The sequence below is a fragment of the Protobothrops mucrosquamatus genome, unplaced genomic scaffold (genome assembly GCF_001527695.2).
Source record: "Protobothrops mucrosquamatus isolate PMUCROS unplaced genomic scaffold, P.Mucros_1.0 scaffold864, whole genome shotgun sequence".
Classification (NCBI taxonomy): domain Eukaryota; kingdom Metazoa; phylum Chordata; class Lepidosauria; order Squamata; family Viperidae; genus Protobothrops; species Protobothrops mucrosquamatus.
The window spans coordinates 227,399-242,945 of NW_015387119.1; the positions used below are offsets into that span (position 1 = coordinate 227,399).

Genomic DNA, 15,547 nt, shown 5'->3' on the forward strand with positions numbered 1-15,547 from the left:
CCAGGAAGAAGAAAATGAGAACTGTCATTTAACAAGTTCCTGTTTTTTTCCCCTCTCAATACCTAAATAAGGAACTGTGCTATAAAATAAACACCAATCAGTCATAAATAAGTCAAGTTCAAGTCTTCAATTGTTTTTGTGGTTTGCTTAGCAATATATTATTTGAAATTTATTCCTCCTACTATAGAAGGACAGAGCCAGGGGTGCTTAAGTCTGGTGTTTTGCAAGAGTGTCTTCAGACAGAGGTAAGTCAGAACCTACTTCGGATTATGTACTGGCTCATCAGCTTAAAGTGTTGCTGTATCTACTACAAGGAAATCCAAGAGAAGACGTTCTTGATACTGAAACATTTATTTTGGGATGGTGCTCACTTGTTTTACACATTTTAAGGGTGTTATAATATAAATCACATTTTGGTATGCTGAACTGAATTATTAATTTTTATCATTATATTTAATTGAGCATGTTTTTAATTGGTTAAGATTCTTAAAATTGTAATCAAATTCTTTTTTCCCACTTTAAAAACAACGAAAATGCAGAATATAAAGCTTATGAACATGGTTTATAATATTTAATTATAAAATCCACAGCTTAGTATTATGTGTCATATAATCCAATGGAAATGTTTTCCAATACAAACTCTGGAAGTTACCATCTGTTTTTCAATGAGGCAAAAGGTGAAATTGGCATTCAGTTCATGCTTTGTTCTCTTGTTTTTATAGCAGCAGGAGCCAGGGAATCAGCTGACTGGTTTTATCTTAATTTTGCTTTTTCCACCATCCATTGCCGAAGACCTTGTTTTCAATAAAACTTATTCTACACTTACAACACGTAATCATGTTAATGCTAGCAACAGTGAAAGAGAGTAGATCTCACTTTTTACTAACCATGTCAGATTAAAAGCATGGAAAATTTGGGATCCCAACTGTTGGAACATTTCCATCATGATTCATAGTATTAATTGCTATGATATCTGAAATGTGTTCTATAACAGAGGTCCCCAACCTTTTGGGCACCAGGGACCGGTTCCGTGGAGAGAGTTTTTTCAGCGGACTGGAGGGTGCGTGGTTTTGTGTGTTGCCTGCATCCCATGGATGGGGCTTTGCTTGTTTGTGCAGACTGGTTGCTGGCATGCCACAGCCCCGTGCCGGTCCATGGACCGGGGGTTGGGGACCCCTGTTCTATAAGACATTTGGCAAACAATATCTTTATCTGTTCACCTATGGATTGTTGAAAACAACTGCAGTATAATGATATATTTACCAAACACAAACTCTTTTGGGGGAAGCAAGGTAAAACCATAGCAATGCATTTGTTTTATAAGCCGTATGCAAATTTTTAAAGAATCCTCAGGAGAGTGAGTATTCCTGGTTACCGAATGCCCTCTATGTATCATGACTAATAGATTGACAATGTGTTTTAATTTTATCCCAGGCGTTTAAACACTCCTTGGCTTTTTTTTTATAAAAGAACATTAAATTAGTTGTGCATACATACATCTCCCATACTATAGAGAAATTTCCCTTAGGTGAAATAGCTTTGGGTGGGCAGAAGAATGCCAATACAGAACTGCCCATCAATAGACCATGTTTGCTACATAGCTGTGGTGAACTTTAAGTGGCTTGGTCTTTTAACAAGAGAATAAAAAAAGAAAGGTAAGAGCTAAAGCTTGCAAATGTCCTTTAAGTTTAAAAAAAAAAAAAGGGGGGGGGGAGAAACAAGATGCTAAGATTACAGCACAGTTTCTTTTGCCAACATTTTTGATATGAGCCTTCCTTTACCTCAGGGGTCCCCAACCCCCGGTCCGTGGACCAGTACCAGTCTGTAGCATGCCAGCAACCGGTCCGCACAAATAAGCAAAGGCCCATCCGCGGGATGCAGGCAGCACACAAAACCATGCACTCTCCGGTCCGTGGAAAAACCTTTCTCCACAGAACCGGTCCTGGTGCCCAAAAGGCTGGGGACCTCTGCTTTATCTGAAAGCGGCACCTTTGATGAATCACTACAATTTTTTATACTGATAAGAGTTTTCTTTTTACTTACAGTGTGAATATTATACTCACCGGTTACTTTGGGGATTCCCTGCAAGCGAGGAACTGGGAGTGCTACTATAATCCCAACATTCGTTCCAACCAGTAGTAGACCATGGCATACTAAGAGGCTGGTCACTGAAACACGTTGCTGTCCTGCAAGATGCAGAGAATATTACATTACTCCCAAACCAGGTTTTTTTGCTGTTTACGGTTGCACTGTACAGGCATTATTTAATGAAATCATGTTCTCCTACATATTTAAAAATGTTGCTGTGACTTTGTTTTCTAAGCATACAATAAATCATATAAGACAAGGGTCACCTAGCCAAGCAATAACCTATCCATTTATTTCAGTTTCTATCTGCAGTTCTCCTGTGTTTTTGAAACACCCATGAATTCACTGCTGTCAAACACTGTTACCACTGCCAGGAAAGATCCACCATCGATGCCACCTCAAAAGGTGCACTGCTGAGTACCTAAAAGCCTCAATGCCACCAGCTTCTGTGATGACACCACTTCTCTAGCCACCAAACAGCTGATTAGAACACCAGCTATTCCTTTGCAGTCTGCAGTTATTTTCAATTTATCTTGCAATCCTTTTTCCCTTTACAAATTGTGCAGGCCTGCTGTTGAGGGTCAACCCCCCGCTTTCTATTGTGGACTTTTTAAAAAAAAATATTTAGTATCAATGCAAAATAGTGAAGAGTACATTGGCACAGCGTAATGAATCGTGTACACTAATGTTCAGTATATATTAGCCAACATATGATGCTAGGTCCATATTATAGCATCATTCCACCACATTTTTAAAATTATCTCAAGCTGACATGTAGGTAAGTGCCTTCAATTTAACTTACTGATGAAATTATTAATTTAGGGAACTATACACTAATGTTCAGTATATATTAGCCAACATATGATGCTAGGTCCATATTATAGCATCATTCCACCACATTTTTAAAATTATCTCAAGCTGACATGTAGGTAAGTGCCTTCAATTTAACTTACTGATGAAATTATTAATTTAGGGAACTATACACAAATATCTAGCAGGCCGTGACCAGGGGGGCGTTTTATCAGGTTCGCCTGATTCACCAGTTGCGGCCTTTTCTGGACCGGGACGCCTTGCGCACAGTCACTCATGCTCTGGTCACCTCCCGCCTGGACTACTGTAATGCTCTCTACATGGGGCTTCCCTTGAGGAGCACCCGGAGGCTCCAGCTAGTCCAAAATGCGGCCGCGCGGGCGGTGNCTAGGGTAATTTTTAAGAGGGGTTTTTAGAGGAGTTTTTAATTATATTTTAAATTAGACAAGTTAAATATTTCATTTTAATTAATTTTAAATTTTGTGTTGTTATTGGTGTTTTTAATTGATTGTCAGCCGCCCTGAGTCCGCAAGGAGAAGGGCGGGATATAAATTCGAACAATAAAATAAATAAATAAATAATAAATGTATAATCCATTTATAAATTGTTAAGTAGCAATCCTGTATTCATTTATATGGTGGTACTGCATTCCACCATAATCATTTCTGAACTGATACATAAGATGAGATTTATATCTAAAGGTTATGTCTAGAGGTAATCCAGAAATTTAGCAGATTAATGGAGCAACAGATATCCATTAAAACAGAATGTCCATTAAATCCAAATGGGGTTTTGTGCATGGGTATTTTATATATTTACCTATATTCAAAATGGCATTTTATTCATGTACAAAAATAATACAGGGTACCCCAAATTTTGTCCAGTGTATCCAAAATGTCTACTTCAACTTATACCTGAATTTCAGAATCCTGATAATCTAATATTATTTTAAACATATGTTAACTCTGTTAACTGAAAGACCACTGAGTTATCTTTTAAAAAATTCACAAAAAGGCAGTTTTAATACAATGGCTATCCCAGTTCCAAGGAGGAATGAATAAAAATCTCACATTGTACAACAAAACCGTATGGATCAAAAGACTTGTGCTTTTAAACAAATCAAATTATTTTTAAACTCTCTTCAAAGATTCTTAAAAAGCACTGGAGCCACATTAAATAAAGGATTTTTTTCTAGTTTCTCCTTTACTTACAAATTGAACCTCTTTGGGGTAATTTTGTGGAGTTAAAGGGTTTGGTTTTACTCTTAAAAATTTGGGCAGCAATCTGGAAATTCTGGAAACTGTTGACCTGACATATTTAGGTGGCTCAGGGCTGGAGAAAACTAATTCATCACATGAAGTATGAACTAGACATATCATTCTGTGCTTAAAGGAAATCACTGATGGCCCTAAGGACTGATGCTAACATTAACTATCAAATATTCATAAAAAGGAAAGTCGCTTGTTTGGGAAGTGGAATTCCAGAGTGTTCCATCAGAACTGGGCAGAGGGGTAGCCTTGAATGAAACATGAATGATGCCAGAAGATAAATAAATAGCACCAAATGATCATGGCTCCAGTATATATATATCAAAAATCCTGCTCTATTTTTATTCATGGAAAAAATCCCTTATGCAGAAAACAACTGAGTAGATCTATTGTTTTATTAGCAAGAAAATATAAACTAAAGAGGCATATAAATATAAATTCAAGACCGTCAAAACTGTACTTTGAAATCAGTGTGTTTCCAACTTATGTATAAACCGGGCAGTGGTGGGATTCAGCCATTTCGCACCAGTTTGGCAGAACCGGTAGCTAATTTTTTGTTGCCCAGGCCCAGAATGGACTTCCGGAACTGGCATCCACACAGAGAACCGGTTGTTCACATATTTGAATCCCACCACTGAAACCAGGTATATTCAACTTCCAGACAACCAGTGATATTAAGAAAAGAACAATAATCAAACATGGCCTACAAAAATGTCTTCATAATGGTCATATGGTGTGAATCACTATACTGTGATTCTTAATTTCAGTGTTTAGATGATTTAATCATTTTTATTTAATTTAAACAAAATATGTATAAAAAATAAACAAGCAAGAAAAATGGAAGAAAGAATCAGACAAGAAGCAAGCTTAGACAATTTAAATAAAAAAGGTCAATGGATCTCTTGGTAAATCTGCACATCTGAGAGATTTTAGACATCAGTTCAATGTAAAATATAAAAGTGTTTACTATTTGTTCTTGTTTTGCACATTTGCAGAACAATGAGACCAAGGAGAGGGATTTTAATCTTCTCTTCCCACAGAGGATATGCACGCATATTGTGTTCATTTTAAATGCATTGCCTATTATAAAAAATACTTCACAGAGCATTTTCACTCCAAAATGATTGAAAATACCTGAATATCCTGTTGTGTAATTCTGATCTGCAGTATTTTGGTGACATTAACATCAAGGGGATGGAGGGAGGAAAACTCAAGGCCTGTCCTGACCCCAGGATCTACAAAAATGTCTAACTGGTGGCTCATGCTAGTTAAATAACATTGTTTCCACATGTAAAAACTGCTAACAATTATCCTGCATGCTCACATTTTGAAGGCAGAAGACCAACTTTGGAACAAACAATTCAAAGTGCAATCAAACGGAAATCCCCTGCTTTTAAAGTGATGGAACAGTTGGGAAGCACCTGTTTGAGAACATGAACTTCTGAAACACATAATTAATATAAGATGGCAAATGCATTAGGTTTATTTGTGTGCACTCTTCCAGATTAAGTACAGAAGGGTGGAATGGCTACAGCTTTGTGCTTTTCCAATTGTTTTAATTCTCAGGAGTGGCTGCAAATCAGTTCAGTTTATCAATCCTTCCAGTGAATATTTTTGGGATACATTCATCCTACTTTGATCTCAAATAGATACAATTTGGAGTAAAACATTTCAGGGAATACATTGGGTTAAATTTAAATAGTATAACAACCTTTTTAGTATGCATATACCTCCTGTAATGCAAAGTATTTTCATGGGGCAAATAGTGTACAATATTAAAATATTTTTAATATCATGTAAAATTCAACAGAAAGTAAAATAGAAGCAGATTGTAAACTATAATCATTGGCCATAAATAGTGAGATAGTCATGACCATTGATTATAGTTTAAAATCTGTACCATAATGAGATGGTTTTGACCCCATAAGTCTGCTAATATAAAGATGGTTTTAGTCCAAAAATCCAATTGAATTTTTCACATCTCTGAAAAAAAAATAATTATGATACTGAACAACTATTTAAAATGAATTCCAAGCTGACCTTGGCTACCACATTTTCAATAACATAATTCAAGTACTTTTGTATACTACAAATACACTATGTTCTCAATCATTATAACATAAAACAGAAACAAGATGTATGTAAGATGTTCCAATGAAACTGGCAGAGCTGAAATTTGAGCAGAGACTTTCCGAATTCATAGGTCCCTATGCTATATTTATTATAAATATGCCAGTGTAGTTGGAATGAGGAAGATAGTTGTTATTTCAAGGAGTTTAGTGACAAATTTAGTGATAGGAAGCATTATGTTTTTCTATTTGCCATCAAGCAATACGTGTCATACTACTAGATTAAAAAATCACACAGGTGAGCATGATATCAGTGGAACAAATTAAAAACATCTTTAGATTCAGCAGAATTCTTCAGGGCAAATCTTGTTTCTCATAAATTTCACATATAAAAAAGAAAAAAAATGGAATTTAGAATAAAATTCAAGATAGTTTAATTCAAGTTATAACATTTGTATGTAACCTGGACATTATTTTTGTCCTCAATCCTATATCTGAGGAGGGTACATCAAACTAATAAGCTTGTCGTGGCCAGAGTATACATCATAGCATACTGCTATGGAAACCTTCAAAGGGGTGTTTCACTTTGATGAAGGCTCAAGTACTGCAGACTCTTGAAGCTGCTCCTTCACATAACATGACCTCTTTGAGCCTGGTGGCTCAGTAGTTAGAAGACAGTATTGCAGGCTAACTCTGGCCACCGCCAGGAGTTCGATCTTGACTGGCTCAAGGTTGACTCGGCCTTCCATCCTTCCTAAGTCGGTAAAATGAGGACCCAGATTGTTGGGGGCCAAAATGCTGATATTTGTAAACTGCTTAGAGAGAGCTGTAAAGCACTATGAAGCAATATGTAAGTCTAAATGCTGTTGCTATTGAGTCTAAGAGCAAAGCAAAGTGTGTGTTGTATCTTTAACAAATGTTGCAGGAAATACTACGGTGCATCCTGGAACACCCTCAGTATATGCCTAAAGTCTTCCATGCCAGTTAGTTTCAATGCATTCTGCACCTCAGAACATGTATCGGTGGGTACCAACATGTTTGGCCAGCCCTAGACTAGAGAACAAAGGCTGAGAGGAGTCTTGTCTTGCAGCACTGGCCTGAAGCAGTGCAAAGGTGCTGTGAATTGCTTTGTCCCAGGGAATTACAATGTTTCTTTGTCTGAAGAAGAGAATCCTCCACAATAGGTATCTTTTTATTGAAACGAATCTAGGTTTACTGCAGAGTCACCTCTTTCTCATAGGACTGGCCTTAGGATGTTTACAAAACTGAAGAGCTCCCATTGTTCTAGTTATTTATTGGGCTTTAAGTTTTTTTCTCAGCAGCTATAAATATAAATATAGCTGAACAAGCTGGACCACTTGCTAGAATGTTTCCAGGTTATACCTGAAGTGGCTTAAAATAGCCAGTCTTCTTCTGGATAACAATTTAAGGTGGTGGCTTTGTGCTTTAAAGATTTTCTTGGCAAGGGGCTGGGTTACAGATAGTCCTTGTGTTACAACCAGTCGCTTAGTGACCTTTTAAAGTTATGACAGACCTCCCCCCCCAAAAAAACCCCCTTGCATTCCCATTATGCAATGTCCGCAATTCCACTCCAAATTAAAAAGAAATTTATCTGAAACATACAGATTATCAAGGTAAATCTCTCAAGACAAAAGCATTCTTGCATAAGGATCCACATATCATGAGATTATAGTCATATATTTTGGATTCCTGAAATCATTATTTGTGGAACATGCAGGTGTATGTATATTACACTCTTCTGTGTTGACAAACTCTGAATGACCATCTCAACACAAGACATATAAAATTAAAATATCAAACAAATCATTTTTACCACTGAAAAATTAAAAGTTAAAACATCACAACTGGCTCACACTCCAGATACATAAGCACAGAGAGCACACGGCATTTAAAAGATGCCAACATTGGCACCTGTTGTGAAATTTGTTTGGATGAGAAATCATTTCAGTAAGTTGACATATGATTATTTACAAGATGAGCAAGTTGTGGGTGTGATTTACAAACTGAAATGTATGTTTTAGATGAATGCACAGTATGTTCCCTTCTTTCATGTTTTCCATAAAAAGTAACAGATAGATAGATTGATTTCATCTTAGGAGCAGGAATGATCTGAAAGCGTATTTTATTTAAAGGTGCTCAAATTGCATGTTATCATTTAAGGATGACTTTTCTTAGCACATCTTTAGATGATGATCCTGCTGTGGATCCTGCTGTGCCTGTGTAAATTAATGAATCTGGATTATATTTATGTGTTCCTTGTTTTTAAAATATAAGAGGATAACTAGTAGCAAGGTGGATGGATTCGGTTACAGTGACAATAAATGCACCGTTGGAAGTCCTGAAAGACCAGGTTAGAGGCAGCTTGTCGTGGATAAAATCTCTCTACGTGGCCACTAAGAGTCAGCATTAAAGGCATATAAACAATCGTAACCAATAATCAAAACTGCCTTTAGCAGATCCTACTATAATGTAATTTTTCCTTATGGTATAACTGATATTAGGATGATGAAAACAAAGCTTAATGGTATAGTGTAGTCCTCGCCTTATGAACATTCATTTAGTGACCATTTAGAAATGATGGTGCTGAATGAAGGGTGGTTATGACCGGCCTTTGGAGTTCCGGCTACCCCAGCACACCTGCAGTCACATGATTGCAATCTGGAGGCTTGGCAACTGGCTTGCACTTACAACTGGTTGCAGCACTCTGTGATCACGTGATTGCTGCTTGTGACCTTCCCTTGCTGGCTTTCTCAGAAAGTCAATGAGGTAGTGGGCTTGGAAGGTCATAAGTCAATAGGGAAAGTCTCCCCTACCCATACATCCTCCCTCAGCCTCTCTGGGCTCATGTCATGCTGGCCACTCATGTACCCCTGCACACCCTCCTCAAGCCTTTCCGCACCTCTCTCACACCCTCATACTCTCCTGACCCTCCCTGTGCCTCCCTTGCTGCACTTCCCTTGCAACTCTGCACATCTTTCCAAATCTTGTCATGCCTCCTCTACCCCCTAGTGCACTCTCACACACCCTCAAGCCTTACACCTCCCTTACACCTTTGCCACATCTCTCTCGCACCACTTACACCAGGGGTGTCAAACTCAATTTCATTGAGGGCCGCATCAGCATTGCGGTTGCCCTTGAGGGGCTGGGTGGGGGTGGCCAGGGTGGGTGCAGCCTACTGAGTGGGCGTGAATGGAGTGGGTGTGGCCTACTGGGTGGGCATGGCCAGCTCTACATCGTTCGCATCAAGGGTGCCTGTGGGGGCCTGGGCAGGAGTGGGACAGATCTGAGGGTCTCTGGCAGAAGGGGGTGGGACCGGGGCAAGCACCAAGGCATGGTCCATTTCTTCATTCCTCACAAAGGGTGACACCTCAACAGCATGCACCCAGGGGGCAGGGCCGACGCGGCAGGGGCTGGTTCCTCACTGTTTCCAGACGGCCTTGTGGAGCTAAGAGTGAATGCGTTTCAGCATAGATGGCCACCACAAAATTGTACATTGGCTCCCGGCCGGCCTGGGCCAGGGCAGTGGGGGCCGTACCCTCACTGTTTCCAGGGTGGCTTCGCAGGCCATATGAAACCACTTCGCGGGCCGCATCCGGCCCCTGGGCCTTGTGTTTGACATGTCTATCTTACACTCTCCCTAAGCCTTGCTATGCCTCTCTTGCATCCTTGTGCATCCCCTCACACCCTCCCCAAACTTTGTTGTGCCTCTCAAATGCCCTCACATATCCCCATGCATCCTCCTGCACTATCCCCAACTCTTGCAACATCTCCCTCACACCTGGCAATAGCCAGGTACCTATCGGCCAGCCTGTTTGCAAGCTGCCAGAGACTTCCTGCCCGCTTCCTCACTGACTTGATTGTGGGAAGCTGGAGGGAAGTCGCCTTTTGCCTTATGACTGTAAGGTTTGGTTAACAACGGGCAAGCAGGACTACACGGATTGCCGTTGCCGTATTCACACGTTATAACTACTACATAAAATTCCAGTCCCAATTACCATTGTTAAGTCAAGGATTGCCTGTAGTTGGTGAGAATTACAGAATTAAGAAACTTAATTCTAAAATTAAGATTTAACTAGAGATTATATATCTAGTTCCAGATGTTTTGGAAGTAAAAAAGAACTTAGCATGACTTTTGGAGCCAACTATATAGTGATGAGGAATTCATGCAATCTAAACCTTCATGCCTGCCTGTTCGTATATAAAAAGGGACTACAGAAGGGTGTCTTCAGACATAACATTTAAATGCTGAGCAGTTTTTTTACAATAGCTTTTGTGCCTTCTTCTAATCTAGTGATTTTTAAATAATGGTCCAGAGAATGTATCTACATCTAGCAATGCTTACTTAGCAACAGCTTGCTTTCTGCATGTTCAGTATAGTTACAGAATGTAGACTTGCTTTTTAATTTTGGAAACAGATACTTATGTGTATAAGTGTGCTACATTCTACTCTTTACGAAGGAAACCTCTCCATACCAAAATAGTTTGAACCGGAAGAAATGGGCAAGTGAAATATATAGCAATACAGTCATGAGTGTTAATGCGTTAAAAAGCACACTCCTTTTATTCTATTCCTTACTTTTTGCTTTCCAGAAGTCTATTACCTACGGATCAGTGCATTTGCTGTTTTGTTTTCAACTTTTTCCAGCTTTTACTATGTCACAAGAACATTTAAACAAATCCCCCTTTTTCTTGTTCCACGTCAAATCAATTTAAGTTACAACTTAATCTTTGTTACTTTGAACAAAAAACTCTATTGCAACTGTTACATGAATTGTGGGTGGGAGTACATTTCAGATAAAATAGAAGCAGCTGAAGCATAATTGTAATGGTGTGTGTATGTTTATCTCAAGTTCTTCAGCAGGAAAACATAGTTTACATTTCTCTTCTTGTCTTTCCGTGGCAGTAATAGCTAAGATTAGATATTTTCCAAATAGTCATTTTTTAAAAAAAACATGCAGGAATACCTATTTGTAAACCACACACAGGCACAGTTTACCACCTACAAGCAAAATACTCAATCCTCTAGCACGGTGACAACAGACTGAAAAATACTCTCCTGAGAATACATAAACAAATGGCTGCTTTGTGTGCTTATTGGGTAGCCCCAAAGTTAAGGGCTTTTAAAAATAGCGGAAGAGGAGATAATGTACAGTTAATAAAATTACTATTAGAATTTTAAAGAACTGGCAATAGATAGGTTCTCTAAAAGAGAGCAGATAACTTGCCTTTAGGTCACAAGTGCTCCTCAGCCTGATTGAGGGTGGGATAAACTTTGTAAACATGCAGGTTAACTTTGGAGACTGTCTGGAGAAACCCCTGCAGTTTTCTTGGAAAGATTTTCAAAAATGATCTGCCCTTGCTTTTTTCTTAGGGCTGAGAAAGAATGACTGAGCGGATTAGAACTCAAAGTCTCTCAGTTTCCAGCCTGATGCCTTAACGATTAAGCCAAACTCTTTCCCTCTGATTTTCTATCTTGCTATATTCTTCATCCAGCAGTTTTTCAGAATTATGTTAATGCTTTTTCTTTCAGAAAACAGGTCCTTAAGGTTTCCATTCAGATCAATGTTATGAGTAAAAGACAAGTCACATTTGTGAATGATAGCAAAACTGGATTATTGGGTGACTTCCATAGGTTTTGGGTATTAAGTGCCAATGGTGGGGCAGCAGACTGCACAACCTCAGGTTTAAACCCTTCAGATTTAACATCATGCCCACAAAGCAAGAGTTGTTCAAACAAACAATCTGGTAATGAATAAATAAAGAATGGTACCTGATAACAGATTGTGAGCAAGAGTAGCCACATTAACATCCTGGAGATGTTTAAGGGTTTCAGTGTGGAAAAGACGGAGAGTAGATCCCGATGTGAAGGCGATCCAGATCCCCACTCCTGCAACAGCCATATGAGAGATCACCATCCCTTCCTCTTGATGAGCTTCAAAATGGCACTGGACAATAGACAGAGTCCATTAAAAAAGCATTCAGTAGGAACAGCAATACCAATAACTTATATTTATTTGTTTTCACACAAATAACTGTGGACCTGTTGTGAAGGGCACCATGAATTAAATATTATCTTGCCTTCTAACAAGGCTGAATTGAAAAAAAGAGATGGCCACAAGGACATCCAAATGCTTATCATGCAGTACTTAATACAAAAAGAACAATGATGCAGACATTCAGTTATTCCTCAGAGCCAGAACCATATATAAAACCAGTAGTAGTTCCCTGCTAAAGAAAGGAAATGATAACAATTTTCACTAATGGCCTACAGAACATAGTATTATAATTGAGATCCAAGCTCCACCAATTTAACAGAATAAAACAATTGGAAGGGACCTTGGAGTCTTCTAATCTAATCTCCTGCTCAAGCAGGAGACTCTAGACCATTTCAGACAAATGGTTGTCCAATCTCTTCTTTAAAACCTCCAGTGATAAAGGCCCACAACTTCTGGAGGCAAGCCATTCCACCGATTAATTGTTCTAACTGTAAGGAAATGTCTTCTTAGTTCTTGGTTGCTTCTCTGCTTGATTAGTTTCCATCCATTGCTTCTTGTCCTGCCTTCAAGTGCTTTGGAGCATAGCTTGACTGCCTCTTCTTTGTGGCAACCCCTGATATATTGAAACACTGCTATCGTGTCACCCCTAGTCCTTCTCTTCATTAAACTAGACGTATCCAATTTACCATGTGTATATGTCAACTTGTACCCATGGATCAAAGCAATGAATCTGCCATTTTTAAAATGATGATCCTCCTCCCTCCACTATGGAGACTCATGGCTCTTAATGTCTCTTTCTCATAGTATTCCAAAGAATACCCCGGCCTTCTGGAAAAGGAAGTTAAGAGGGCAGAAATTGGCAAATGTTGCTTTCCCATTATCTTCTCTTGGCATACAATGAACTTTCCTCACTGATTCAACTCAGAATCTCTTTTCTAGAAGTTTTTATACTTAGACATCATGTCAAAGCAAGTGCAGTAGAATTTGGATGTGGTTCCCCATACATCTCATAAACAATAACCAGTGGCCACCACAATGAGCATCAATGGAAGGTATAATTAAAATATTTGGTGGGTAGCACGTGGCTAAAAACATAAGGAAAGAGAGGAGAAGGTAGTTAGTAACTGTATATTATCCATGAAGCAATGTGAGTGCAACATTGCATTAAGCCTAATAGCTTCACCATAAAGTTGGGAGGATAAAATCGATTGGGCAGAATGAAAGTAAGTGGCAAAGAGAGAAATAAAATACAGTAAATTAAGTGGCTGACTTTTTCTCGATAAATTTAGAGTATAGTATTTTCTCAATTACTAACTCACTGTTGTACTTGGAGTGATTTAAGTGCATATGCATTATTAACAATGAATCATGTAATGTTTTCAAGAGTCAGATCATAACAAAAAGTAATGTAATAAATAGCAATTAAACTCTAAAACATGCATCCAAAAATGATACTTGTGGGACATTTTACTTTAACTGAACTGCAATCCAGATTTTCTTGTTCCATTTTACTAGCATGGTATTCAAATTGTAAATTGGCAAGCAGAATATATGTTGGCATCCAGATCTTACAAAAATATTTTAATATTTTTTGAGAGTCTTTACTATGAATGTATGTATTTAAAGTGGTTAAAAGATGTAAAGAATTTCAATTATGAGTTGGGATAGCTATCCAACTCCCAAACCTTTTCTGCCCCAAAGTCCTTCAGAGACAGCTACCTGCCTCCAAAGCATTGCAAAAATTCAAAGCATCTTTAAATATCTCCATTTGCAATGATTGTGGCAATAACTGAGAATAAGTCATTCACAAATACTGTTATTCTAAGGGGCAGAAATCTGGATGTTTCCAACTTTTTATAAAAATAGAATCAATAAAAACCCCAAAACAACACTCATGATTTATCTGTGTAGTTTATGCTTATCTGAAAAGATAGTGAACTTATTATTAAAGGGAATAATCAAATATTCCAAATATGAATATTAAAATACACACCATAAAGCTTCCAGTAATTTTCTGAGAAAAAATAAATAAAAACAAAACAGTTGTGATTCCTCTGCTTCAAATCTATGGAAACAGATGGTACCACCCAAGTAACAGGACAAGTTGGGTGACAGCCAAGAAAAGCTACATTAATCTTGTCAAATCATTCACATTAATTATTAAACCATTTTTAAAAACCTAAATGATAAAAGGTAATTAATTAACCTGTTTCTTTATTGAACTCCCTATTTCAAAACTATTTAAGGTAAGTAAAAATAAGGTGCATAGGGGGGAAACGTTGCTGTTAAGGATACATCATTAAAAGTGAGTTATTTCTGGATGAGTGGTTGCTGTGAGAAATTACCATGTGGTAGTGCGCAACATTATTGTGTTCTTCATGATATATTACAGGTTAAGAGAACATTAATATTAACATTAATATTAATATTAAAACGTTTCAAAGCTTATCGGTCAAGGAGACAAAAGTTTCTTGGGGTCCTCAAAAGATAATGTTTATTCTAAGTTAAAACGCTAATAAAGGATTAAAGCACTGGATTAAAGAACTAACTCAAATCAAGGATTTGAGTATTTGTTTTCTTTTAAGAACAATACAGATTCCTGCCTGCCTTATAAACCAATTTATGAAAGCAATGATTTTTCATCTACCAATACAGTTGGTATTAGCAGCCAGGAAACTCATCTGCTTTGAGAAAGATTCCTGACTCTATCCCTTAGATACTGTAAGTAGTGAAAATTTTAAAGATAATTTAAATATATTTGAGGATCATTTAAATTGTCTGGGGACAAATACCTGCTCATAAAAAAAAGCTCTGTGCCAACCAACATGTTGACTTCAGCTAGAGTGAAACACACACACACAAACACACGCACACATATTTAGCACTTCCACATATGTTATTTGCGGTGAAAATAATGTCACAGTTGCAGTAAGAAGGCAGTGAATAAAACAGGGCATTAGTTATGCAACTACTAACTGACAGGCCATGCCAGCAGCAATAGAAACAGAAGAAAAGGCTGGTTTTAAAAGGGCGTGCTTGTGAGCGAAGAGGAAATTGACCCTTAGGTCACAAAGTTTACCTACAGGTCAGCTTGGTTCATAGACCACCTTCCTTTTGGTCTCACAGCTGTTCAGTCATTTTCCTTTTCCTGTGCTCACAAGCACACCCTTTTAAAACCAGCCCTTTCTTCTGTTTCTATTGCTGCTGGCATGGCCTGTCAGTTAGCAGTTGCACAACTAAATGCCCTGTCTTATTCACTGCCTTCTTATTGCAACTGTGACATTATATTCACCAC

General features: G+C 38.1%; 1 protein-coding gene across 1 annotated transcript in view; it reads right to left on the reverse strand.

Annotated features, from left to right (window-relative positions):
• Positions 1–15,547, reverse strand: part of LOC107290284 (rho guanine nucleotide exchange factor 10-like) — a gene marked incomplete at its 5' end in the record, with an annotated part of 50,276 nt that overhangs the window by 1,163 nt on the left and 33,566 nt on the right. The window contains 2 exons of the mRNA XM_015819150.1: positions 2,064–2,186; positions 12,027–12,201. Of these exons, the coding sequence (XP_015674636.1) occupies positions 2,064–2,186; positions 12,027–12,201 (298 nt within the window). The remainder of the gene's footprint in view (positions 1–2,063; positions 2,187–12,026; positions 12,202–15,547) is intronic.